Below are 12065 nucleotides of genomic sequence, written 5' to 3'. Positions count from 1 at the left end.
GCCCAGAGCATGGAGGCCACTTCTTGCCCAGCGTCTCTCTGAGACATGGCAGAGCTGATGCTCAAATTCTGATCTCCTGACGTTTCAGCCCTGGAGATTTAACCTTTCCTGTGGATGAATGATGTGCCTTAAACTGAACGTTGGCCTATTGTGAGTGTGACCGTGCCCTTGAAGCCCAGAGAGATGGTAGAAAGAAGGAGAGGGGGCCAGAAACTTGGAGGAGGCCTGTCTGGTGTCAGCTGGCAAACCTCAAACAGCAGCAGCCTGAGCACTCGGGAGAGGCCTCCAGTGGAGTAATAGCTCTTTGGGTCTGAGATGAGGATCCACCAGAATGCACAGGCCCTTAACATCGCCTCCCAGGGACAGGCTGGGGGATGGGGCAGCAGAGGAGGCCGGCAGGGGGACATCTGCCTGGAATAGCGATGGCCAGTCTGTTCTCCTAATGGAGAAATGGAGGTGAGCCCAAGAGGGCTGATGTCTACACCTCCTGCCCCACCAGCTGTCTGAGTTCATCCAACCATCTCAGGCCTGACGTGTTCTGGAGCCCCATCCTGGGACTTGGCTGGGGGTCAAAGCCAGGAGGAGACACTTCCTACTCTCCAGGAACTTCCAGCTTGATCCAGTGTCCAGACACACCCAGTGACATCCCTGGCCACGAGCCACAAAGAAAGAACCAGAGATCCTCAGGGTTTGAGACACTGTGGGGCAGGAAGTGGAGGATGTGTGTGGGGGGGGGGAAGGAGGGTAGGGAAAGGGGGCAGAGGGAGTGCTGAGCAAAGGCAAATGGGAGGAGGGGTGTGGGGTAGCCTATGTGTCCACGTGGGATAGTCCTGGGAGGCCTCAGGCGGCAGACTTGTCTCCATTGGGTGGAGCCTGCATCTGGGAAGGTGAGCATCTGGGTGGAGGGGTTGCACAGGGCTGACGAACAGCTGGGGAAAGAGGAGCTGGAGGAGCCTGTGTCTGACATAAGGAGCACATGTGTATGCTGGGAAGTGGTGTGAACCAGGCAGTGGGGGATGAGAGCTATGAGTCTGGGATTCTGGCTGCTGGGGAGGGGGTTTGTGGGGTGGGGAGAAAGAGGTCATGTGGGGATCTGGAGCTGTGGTCCAGGCCTGAGGGGTCTGAGCTGGAATCAGGCTATGGAAGTGGACAGGAAGAGGCAGAATCACTGGAGGGCTGGGAAACACTGCATGGGGTTGGAAAGGACTGGCCAGCTGGAGATGGGGGCAGAGGGCTCCGAGTGTCGGACTTGTTGCAGGTACAAAGACAGTGTTGTTCAAAAGGTCACGTGTCTTTGCATAGCAGCAGCGTTTATTGAAACAAGGATTGAGACAACCCAGAAGGTGAGGCACCCACAGACAGTCATAGCAAGAGGGAGACCCAGGTAGTGGCCTCACCTGCTCCATCCCACCCACTCAGCACTGGACGATCCCTCCTGCACCGGCAGGGGGTGACCTTGGAGCAACCATGGTGTCTTCTTTGAAATGTATAAAGGTGTATTGAATAGCAAGACCTGTCCAAAGTCAGAAGAATTTCCCCCATAATGGGCCTCTCAACTGGGAGGTCACAGGAGGAGTTTGGCTGGAACAGGTTAACCCAGAAGAAGGCAGTTGGTTAGAGAGACAAGCAAAACACAAACAAAAATGACCAAGGGGCAATTCTTTCCTGCAGAGACCTTCCCGGCCAGGAGAGGGGAGCTGCTGGAAGTGGCGGGGTGCTGCTTCCTCTCTGGTTCTCAGGCTGTGGGAGACCAGGCTACAGAGTTAGGCTTATTCCTTGTGCCAGGAGAAGGTCAAATTTTCACCATGTCCAGCGGCCCTGGGTGACGGGTAGGGTCCCAGAGAGCCTGGTGAATAATACAAATTGGCCACTGGTATTTAGGAGTCAAATCGGAATTGAGTAAAAGGGCTGGGAATGACTCTCTCTAACTGAAGCCTGTTGGAGAACCAGGAAACAACTCCCTAAAATGAGAAGGTGGTGGAGAGCCGTGGAGGGTCTTTCCCTTGGAGGAACACGTGGAGGATTCTGGCAGCCAGCACACATTTTCCATTCACACACCATTCCGTGCCCGGGGGACGCAGGCGGGGCCTCGGACTCTAGGCAAAGCGGACCGACCTGCTCCCGCAGCGGAAGCTGGAGACGCGGGGCTGACAGGGGGCGCAGGACTCGGGCGCCATCACTGTGATGCTGCCCCCAGTGGCCACGGGGCCAGAGGCAATCTGGCGGCCCGGGGTGGTGCTATACATGAGGCCCCCCAGGTGACTTCACCGCGGGAGCTGCTGACGCCTGTGGGAAGAGAGGGGACAGGAAGGGCTGAGTGGCCTGTTGTGATGTCACCAACCCCAGGACAGGCCCTAAGGGCTTCTGCACCGCAGGAGCTTCCTCCTCCTCAAAGGGGTTTAGTGGTTCATAACTCAGACCCTGTTCTCCTCAGCATCTCAGCCTTCTAGGGCAGGGGTCTCCAACCCCTAGGAACCGGGCCACACTGCAGGAGGTGAGCCGTGGGTGAGCACGCGATGTTTCATCAGCTGCTCCCCACATCACTCCACCATCGTCCCCCCGCACCCCGCCTCCGTGGAAAAATTGTCTTCCACGAAACTGGTCCCTGGTGCAAAAAGGTTGGGGACCGCTGTTCTTGGGCACCTGGGTGAGAAGGAATCGAGGACCCCTACACTCAGAGGGGCAAAGTTACTGTGCCCTTATTACCCTGGCCTGCAGTTCACATCGCCACCAGTGGATGGCGCTCAACTATGCCTTTGTTTAGTGCCTCCAGGGAAGCGTGGGGCGGGAGGGGGGCATGAAAGTCCCCCTCCCTCCCAGGCCCGGAACATTCCGGGTTTAGTGGGTTAGGCTGTCAGATTCAGATCTGCCCATCAACAAAGCCATTTTTCTAGGGGTGCTTCAAGCGAGTACTTACAGACATTCACAGAGCCCACACCTTCGCACAGCCTAAGGGGAAAGAAAACTCCGTTAATTCTGGGCACTGAGCTGGATTCCTTGAGGCAGATGGTTGCTTGGCCACAGAGAGGGCCTTCCTGTGTACAGAGCCAGCCCCCGAGAGGCAGGAAGTGCTCCCGCAAAGTCTCTACTAAATGCTCACTCTCTTTAACTATTCTCTGACCACAGAGACAAGGCCTTCTGATTTTCAGCAGAGGTGAGCGAGTTTATGAACTCCACCCGTGGCCTCCAATCTGAATGGCGTGGCCCACCCTGGATAGTGCCGATCAGGCTCACAGAAAGGAGAGTCGAATTGAATGCAGCAGCGTGTGTGAAAGGGCTTGATGCCAAGGAAGAGCTACCGCCGCAGGGTACATCATCCTTAGAATGCACCCGCCTCCAGGGCGGGCCACGCTTCAGTCTCCCTTAGGAAGCTACGGGAAGACAACGGATTTTAGAGCCGTATGTCTTGGGTGCGGGTCCTGGCTCTTGTGCTTGTTAACCGTGTGACCACGAGAAAGCCACTGAACGCTGGGCCTTCTTTCTTTATCTTTGGATGGGAAAAATGATACCTACCTCACTGGACTGGGAGGATTAAAATGAGCACCTAGCACAGCCCTAATAAGCATTCAGTAAATTATCATTATTATTGAAGCTTGAGCTGTGCTAGCAGTGGGCAAAGATACAGCTCACATTTGGGCTCAGCGAAATTCACTGCCAGAGGACCAGGGCCTCCCCCTTCTAGACCCCGAGGTCTCCCTTAGCCCCACCTGTGCTCCTCGCCCTCCAGCAGGCGCCTGAAGGTGGCGATCTCGATGTCCAGGCCCAGCTTGGAGTTCGTCACCTCCTGGTACTCCTTGAGCAGGCAGGCCATGTCCCGCTTGGCCTTCTGCAGGGCCTCCTCCAGCCCGGCCAGCTTGCAGCGGGCATCATTAAGGGCTGCCTCGCCCTGCTGCTCTGCCTTGGGCACGGCAGCCTCCAGCTTGGCCCGCTGTGGGGAAGGAGATGTGAGGACGAGCAGGAGAGAGAGAGAAGGTGCAACTTGGCTCCCCTGAGCGGAGGGAGCTGGGGCAAGGGTCCCAGAGAAAAGGTAGGTTAACTACCTATAAACAGGTAGTTAATGGGACTATGAACACGAGGGAGGAATGGGCACTTTTCACCACCTCTCCTTTGGTGGTGTTGCAGGGTGGCCAGGGAGGGGGAACATCAGTGATACAGCTCATCCCAGCTCCAGTGCTGTGTGATGTGCCAGGGGCCCTGCTCTCTCTCTGGACCCCTGCTTCCTCACGGGCACATTCTGAGGCCTGATTAGGGCCAGGCCTTTGCTCTCCTGCTGGCAAAGGGCCTGGTGCTGCGGTCTGCCTGTGCTGGCTATTCAAGCTCTCCCGGAACCCATACCTGGCACTTGGCATTTTCAACCTTGGCCGTCAGCCTCTGGATCATTGGTTCAGCTCACCGATCTCCTCCCTGGTGCGGCGCAGGGTCTCCTCATGCCGGATCACCGTGGCCTTCATCTCCTCGCACTTGGGGGAAGCAGAGAGGCTCCTGCGGCTCAGGATGGGACATCCCATCCACTCAGGACAACACGGATGATCGCGCAGGTTGTGCAGTGCTCAGCCTGTGCAGCCAGATGTGGCAGCCCCACCCTGACGCCCAAATTGAGATCTGTCAGTCCTTTTCTTACCATCCCTAAAGATCAAAATCCCCAGACAAAAGAAGCCTTCTCTAATATACACCTTGCATCCTTCCCAGTGCCATGTCTAGGAGGCAGGTGTCCTGGGCGACACACCTTGCTGCAGCCTCGGCCCGGCTGCGGCTGGCCATGTCATCGTACGGAGCCTTGATCTCGGCGACGAAACAGTCCATGTTCAGGTCCCGGCTGTTGTCCATCTTGACGACGACTGCGGTGTCTGAGATGTGGGCGTGGAGGACCTGGAGCTCCTGGGGGGCCGAGAGCCAATGCATTTGTTTCTGGTGCCTTGTCTGGGCCACGTGCTCCACCCCTGGGGGCCATGTCCACTCCCTGGAGTGGGCACTGGTCATGTATGATACATGACTCCCACTCCCTTTCATTCACACACAGGTACATCATAAGACAGTAAAGCTGGGAGGGGCTTTGGAGGTCAGCTGGGGGCAGCCCACGACTTAACAAAGGGGGAAACTGAGGCCCAGCATTTGAAAAAGGCCTGACTCAAAGTCATTCAGCAAGAGAGCTGGGGTCTGAATGCCGGGACTAGTGATCTGTCCAGGAATTAGGACCCCCTCTCTGACTGGAAACTCACCCTACCCCCCTCCCACACACACTCTTTCATATCCATGTAGAGACCAACACGCACAAAGGCCAGCACACAGGCACACACGCTGCAACACCCAGGGGCTCACCAGCACAGAGAGGCCCAAGCACACTCGAGCGCCACCGTCCTTGGGGCTTACCTGCACATGTCTGTGACAGCTACACGACAGGCCCCTCTTGCCAGTGCGTGCATGTTCTTTACATGCTTCCATCACTCAGGGGGCAAATGTGCACACAACACCTCCCCCCAGTCCTCACGCCTTCCCTCCCTGCTTCCTGGCTGGTTGGCAAGGGCCTCCTCACCTCGTCATAGAGGCGCTTCAGGAAGCTAGACTCCTCCACCAGAGCCTCCACGTTGGCCTCCAGGTCTGACTTCCGCAGGTAGGCGCAGTCCACGTCCTGGCAGTGGGGCGAAGAGGAGGGGGTGTGCATGTGGGAAGAGGCCCCCGGAAGGTGCCTCTGGGTCGGTGTGGTGACCCACCACAGGGCAGGCTGCACAGAGGGTGCCCCTCCCTCCCTGCCCTGTGACCAGCCCCTCACCTTCTTTAGAACCATGAACTCGTTCTCTGCTGTGGCCCTCAGAGCCCCCTCCTCTTCATACCTGGGGGTGGGGGAGACAGGGGCTGGAGGTGAGGGGTCGGGGCTTGGCAACCATCTCAGCTCCTGGGCAAGCTCTTCCGGGGCTCAGAAGGGATGAACTGCAAATGTCATCCTGTCCTCTCCTTGGTCTATTTTGGGCATTGTTCGTGGGCTAGCCCTGTCCCAGCCTGGCTTTTTCCACCCCACTCCTGCTGCCTCTGGATGAGTAACACTCCATGCCCCAAGCCTAAAATCATCTGTGCGTCCTAGATCCAAAGAGAGGTGGTGCCACGGGCAGGAAGGGCACGGAGGCCCTGTCATGAAGGTGAGCGGGAGTGGAGGAACAAGAAAGCTGTAGAACCCCACAGTGGGTTTCCTTACTCCCCCGAAAACAGCTGTGAGACTCACGGGCCTCCACGGGGTTGAGGTGGAGCCAAAGAATCTGAAAAAATCTAGGCCCCTCCTGACTATCCCCTTGGGTCCCAGGCAGCCCCTGTTGACAGACAGGCAGGAATCTTAATGAAGCTGCTTCAAGAGGCTTGTGGGTGGAGCTTTCCCACGGCCCCTGTTATTCTGGGTCGGGCGCACTCACTTCTCCTTGTAGCCCTCCAGCACCTCCTGCACGTGGCTGAGCTCCGAGGCCAGCCTCCCGCTGTCGGCCTCGACACGCTCAGCCTCCCGCCTCAGCGTCTCGACGTAGCTCTGGAACAGGGGTTCCAGGTTGCTCTCGCAGCACTGGAGGTTCTGGTGGAACTGCCACTTGGTCTCCAGCAGCTTGTTCTGCTGCTCCAGGAAGCGCACCTGCCGCCCAGGGTGGGATAAAGAGACTCAGGAGGAGACTGGGGAGGTGCCTGCCTCCCCAGAGCTCTCTCTCCCTCTGCTCTGATGTTCTCTGAACAGCCAGGGCCAGGCGAGGGCTGAGCCATGGAGTGTCTGCGACTCAGCGGGCCTTGCTCCCAGCCCCCTAGGGAGGCACTGTGGGTGTGAGTGCCCCCGGCTTGAGGCCAAGGGTCTGATTCAGCTCCCAGGTCTGCCACTGTCACAGCAAGTTGTCTAACCTCTGGGTGCTTGGTTTTCTCACTTCCAAAACAGAGATGATAATAGTACCTTCCTTAAAGTTGTAAAAATTGAACAAGTTACTATATGTGAAGTGCTTAGAACAGTTTCTGACACACGGTAAGTGCTCAATCAGTTGAACTATGACTCGTTAGTTATCAGTCATTCTTCATTTATGCAACAAACATTTATTGAATATTTACTATGTGGTGCCAGGACTTGTGCTAAGATACACACACACACACACACACACACACACATCTTTGTCTATGTCTGTACCTATCAATCAATTTTATTCAATTCTCACAATGCTTTGGGGGGAGATCTTATTTCTCCTATAGTACAAAAGCGGAAGCAGAGACCCCAAGGTATGAAGTGACTAACTTATTGTCTCATAATTAGTAAGGAGTCAGGATCTCATGTCCCTTGAGTCCCCTTCACTTGCCTGTCACCATAGTCTGTCTGAGCTGCTCACTAAACTCTCAGCTTCAATTTGTTATTCAAAAAATAAAGATGATAATATCTACTCCATTGAGTCATGTTGAGGATTAACTGAGATCACTAAAGAGAAAGGGATAATAAGAAGGTACCCCTGTTGCCCCCAATCCCAGACCCCAGAGCCTGGTCCTCCTTCCTCAGCTGGAGTAAGGTCTCAACGACACAGTAGGAGCCGACATGAGGGGAGATGCAGAGGTGGCCTTTCTGAGAGGCAGCCTCAGGGCAGTTCCGGGTTTCTCACGCTCTGCACTGGTGGGCCTCCTCCCGCCATCCTGGCAGCCTTGCCTTCCCCATTCCCAGCTCTGCATCCACGAAGGAGGCTGCCAAGCCTGCTTGGTTAACTGTTACACCTCCTCGCCCACTACTGTCCTTGGAAGAGAATGCTAACAGCTAACGTTTATCAAGCACTTATTGTGTGCCAGCACTGTCCTTGCATGAACCCCGTGGATCCTCACACCACGCATGTGAGGCCGGACAAGCAGCCCGCATGAGGACTCGCGCGGCGCAGGGGCAGAGCGAGGGTGGGGAGGCAGCGTGGCTCTGAGCCGCACCCTAACCACTTCCGGAGCGGCCCCGCCGCAGGAGTCTCCTCTCCCCACTGTCTCCCGCTCTTCCGGTACCCAGTGCCCTGTGTTTCAGCGGCAACTCTGATATTCCCACGCTGTCTTGTCTCGGGAAACACGCACACTTTAGACTATAGACTCAATTTCTGGACCACAATGGGTGTCCTATATACTTTGCAGGAATTAAACGAGAAGACGCATCCTTCCACGCAGTTTGGTCTGCATTTCTCTCCCGCTGCTGGCTGCCATGCTGGCTCCCCTACAGATCCTCCTGAGGGGAGGGCGGGGCTGGGGCTGTCTCTGGACCATCCCAGGCCTCACTGACCTTGTCGATGAAGGCAGCGAACCTGCTGCTGAGACACTTGATCTGCTCCTTCTCCTCGTGCTTCACACACTGCGTGTTGGGGTCGATCTCCAGGTTGAGGGGTGCGAGGAGGCTCTCGTTGACCGACACGGTGGTGATGCAGGCGGCCTGGGGCCGCACACGCCGCCGAAGCGGTACCCGAAGCTGCGGCCGCAGGAGCCGGCGCGGAAGCCGCCCCCCGCTATGCGGGGCCCACAGGATCCCAGGGCTGAGACGCTGTGGCTGCCGAAGCCCGTCAGCCCCCGGTAGCAGGACACCCCTCGGCAAGGGGCAGCACTGATGCAGCAGCGGCTGCCAGTTTCGGGGGCCACAGCTGAGCACGAGCTGAAGGTCCTGGTGACCCCACATCCTGGGCTGATCCTGTAGGAGCGGCAGGTCATGGTGTGGGTCTGAGCAGATGGAGGCTGAGTGCGCTGGGGTGTCGAGGGTGGTGGGTGCACTGCTTAGGACGCTTCTGGCTCCTCTGATCCTGGTCCTTTTATTGGTGGGGAGAGCTGGGCTTGGCTGCATGAAAGGAGTGAAAAGTCATTTTATGTTGTTTATTGGCTTGGGGAGTTTGCCAGCAACTCCCCGAGGACTCGTCTTAAAGGTCAGCTCAGCGGCAACTCTGGGCCTCCCTAAAAGTATTGAAGATGTTATTAGGGATACTGTGTGTTTGCACTTTTCATCTTCAGAGCTCGTTTACATACATTAGGTAATGAATTTTCTCGCAGTCTCCCTGTGAGATGGCCTTCACCCACACCTGGAGGCGGGTTTGAACTCCACAACAGTCTGAGGTGGCTGGGCATGGTGTAGGGGCTGGGGCCACTGTCTCCAGGGAGAAGTTCTAGGGTCCCAGGTTGGGTGAGACCACCAGCGGTCATCACCTCTGTCCTCTTGGCTCCACACTGAACACATTCTCAAGTAAATCGATGTGCTTCAGGGGCTGATAGATCAGGTGAGTCAAACCCACTCAGGCAGCGTTGCTTGGAGGTCGTTCGGGTCCAGAGGGGCCATTTTGACCATGCTCCCTGCAGAACAGAGGGCTGGAGCACGTGGTCCCTTAGAACCTTCTGGATTCCACCCTAGGAGTTTCTGTTCCAGAGCCTTCATTTCTCACCCGCAGAATTGCAACTCTCAGTGGCCACAGTGATGGCCCCTTGTGGATAAGGGGGCGCCTCCCTTTAGCCACTTTCTCCCACTTGGCTGAAAGGATGGCAGAAGCCGGGATAACCTCGCTGCTACGGACTTGCTCTGGACACCGTCCCTGGGTTCTTTAAGAAGAAACATGTCCTGTGAGTCTCACTTCCTTCCAAGACCACAAGCCAGGGCAGGGGCAGGGGCTCAGCCTGTTTGTCAGCTCCAGAATTGTCGCCCCTAGAAGAACATTCAGAGACTGCTCTGCACAGAGACGGGGGTGGGAAGGTGGCTTTTTTTCTTGTCCAAGGACACTGTGATTTCTGGCTCCTGGGGGATCTAAAATCGTCGTTCCTTCTAATATCCCTGCATCCCTGTGTGTCCTGGGGCCATTTACTAGGATAACGATGGATAGTCTTTAATGTTCATTGAGCACAGACCTAGGGATGTGATCTGTGCTGAGGGAGGATAGCCAGGCCCCTGAGGGGTCCGGGACTTCAGGAAGAAGAGCTGAGGAACTTCTTCTGAGGGTGACAGCCCCTCCAGGGAGCCTCCCAGAACCGAATGCTGTCCCTGTGCCACGGTTCCCTGAATCCTCCCTCAGATGCCCCACGTTCTGTCCTGGGTCTGCCCTTGTCTTCACAGCCAGATCCACTGCAGGTCTTTGCCCAGCACCAAGCTGACTGGTTTCTATCTCCACATCCCACGCCTGTCCTTCCAAGTAGGGCAGAGACTTTGGGTAGGCAAGGAGCAGGAGACCTCACTAGCTGGCCCCAAATAGTCTTCAGATCATACAGTCACCCACGGTGAAGCCGCTGGCATTTAGCAATCTGGGCAATGGAATCCAAATTGGAGGACCTGGTATAAATGTCAGCTTGGACACTTCCTAGCTGTGTGCCTTTGGGGAAGCTCTTAACCTCTCTGAGCTTCTGATTCCTTGGCCGTAATGTGGGATTCATTCTTATCTTCTGGGGTTGTTGGGGGGATTAAGTGGATAATATACAAGAATGTGCTTTGGGGACCAAAAGGGTCTGTATAAAGGAAAGGGACTCTTGCTTCCCATCAGAAACTCCCCTGCCACCCCCTGCATCCCCCCACCCAGCAGAGAGTGGGCCTGCTCCTTGCCCGGTCCACAGGCTTCACCTCCTCTGCACATTTATGATTTCATTATCCTTTCAAGGTTGCTTTTAATGTTTTCTTTAACCTGTTTTCCCTAGTGTACAAATTTGGGGTGGAGTCTGGGGTGGAGAGAGGAGGCTATACTGGGGAGACGGGGGATGGTTTCCCAGCCCCCACCCCTCAAGTGGGACCCTGTGGGCCTGGATCCAGGGATGGATTCTTGAGCCTCGGACAGTGAGCTCACTGACTGATGGTGGTGTAGAGCTGGATGGTGTGGTGTGGCCAAGAGGGATTCAGACCCTTTGAAAGTGAGGAGGGTGGGGCCTTAGCATGGGAGGTGGAGGAGGGATGGGCCCTCCGCTCTGCCAGCCTGGAGAGCCCATAAAACCTCATCCGCTTCTCAACTCCTGTGAGCCTCTGCTCTCCTTCAGCCGATTGAAGAGGATGGAAAACCCATGTCTGCCTCTTGGTAGCAGGAGGGAGCGGAGGCTTAGCCCCAGAGGGAGGTTCTTGTGTCAGCTGTCCCCTCAGGACCCCAGCACACACACACACACACACACACACACACACACACACACACACACACACCCCGCAAGCCTCCACCTCAAATTGGGCCTAGGCACTGAGGATGGGGAAGGAGAGCCAGGGGACTCAGGAGACCTAGAGATACCCCACTGCCTTCAGAAATAAAAGACCCATCCAGGACCAGCAGGACTATTCAGAACCAGGGTGTGAGCCCCTGCGCGGGTGTGCCGGGAGTGAGGGCAGGCCCCGCCCAGCACAGGGATGTGCTAGTGGGCGCTGGGTGAAGTTTGCATCACTGCAGGTGGCAGCAGAGCCCAGGGCCAGTGGGGAATGCTCGGGAAGACCGTCCACATGGTGCTTCGGATTGAAGGGGCTGGGCTGGAGCGGGAGGCTGAGTCCTTATGGGGCTGTTCCCAGGTCATCCTGGGCAAGTGAGAAACTCACAGATCAGGCCAATCTGGCACAACGCCCTGGGGGGTTTGTGTAGACCCATGGGACCTGGGTCTTTTCCATCTGGTTCTACCCAAGGGAGGCACAGAGAACCCATAGAACCATGCCCATCTCTACCCATCACCCAAGCACACTGCTTAGTGAGACCAGATCCTTGTCTGGGTGCTGGGGTGGGATCTGGATCTCTCTTTACTGGCCTTCTCCTCATTTACTGCCCACATGTGCCCTGTGGGTTCTCCGACCCCGTCTCCCTATCCCCAAGCCTTCTCCCTGGTCAAACCTTTGCCTGGAATGTCCCGGAACAGCCGGCCACCTCTTCCAGGAAGTCTTTTTGGACTAGTCAGAGGAAGGCTGTGATTTCTCCTCCTCTGGCTCAGCAGGCAGCTCACTAAATGCCCTTTCCAGGGCTGCCCGGTTCACTCCAATTAGCCTCCCCCACACGCGCTTGTCCTGGGTGCTGGCATTCATCATGCTCTTTGGTCCTGTCCCATTGTGCTCCCCCCACCTTTTGAAAGCCACACCCAGTGTCAGAATGTCCACTCGAAAACCCATGGCCCTCCCATAA

The 12065-nt window shown here is 56.5% G+C and overlaps 1 protein-coding gene across 1 annotated transcript; it reads right to left on the bottom strand.

The window, feature by feature from the left end:
* Positions 1–1310: 1310 nt before the first annotated feature.
* Positions 1311–8670, bottom strand: LOC116760209 (keratin, type II cuticular Hb5-like). Its single transcript, XM_032644718.1, is given in 12 exon segments — positions 1311–2257; positions 2260–2286; positions 2918–2949; positions 3708–3928; positions 4336–4382; positions 4385–4488; positions 4727–4878; positions 5534–5629; positions 5771–5831; positions 6402–6610; positions 8252–8394; positions 8397–8670. Coding segments are annotated over 12 exon segments (1527 nt in total). The 3' UTR covers positions 1311–2096.
* Positions 8671–12065: the final 3395 nt, after the last annotated feature.

Source organism: Phocoena sinus, chromosome 10 (assembly GCF_008692025.1).
Source record: "Phocoena sinus isolate mPhoSin1 chromosome 10, mPhoSin1.pri, whole genome shotgun sequence".
NCBI classification, from domain to species: Eukaryota; Metazoa; Chordata; class Mammalia; order Artiodactyla; family Phocoenidae; genus Phocoena; species Phocoena sinus.
The sequence above is the reverse complement of the archived record's forward strand: the minus strand, read 5'-3'. Positions and strand labels throughout refer to the sequence as shown.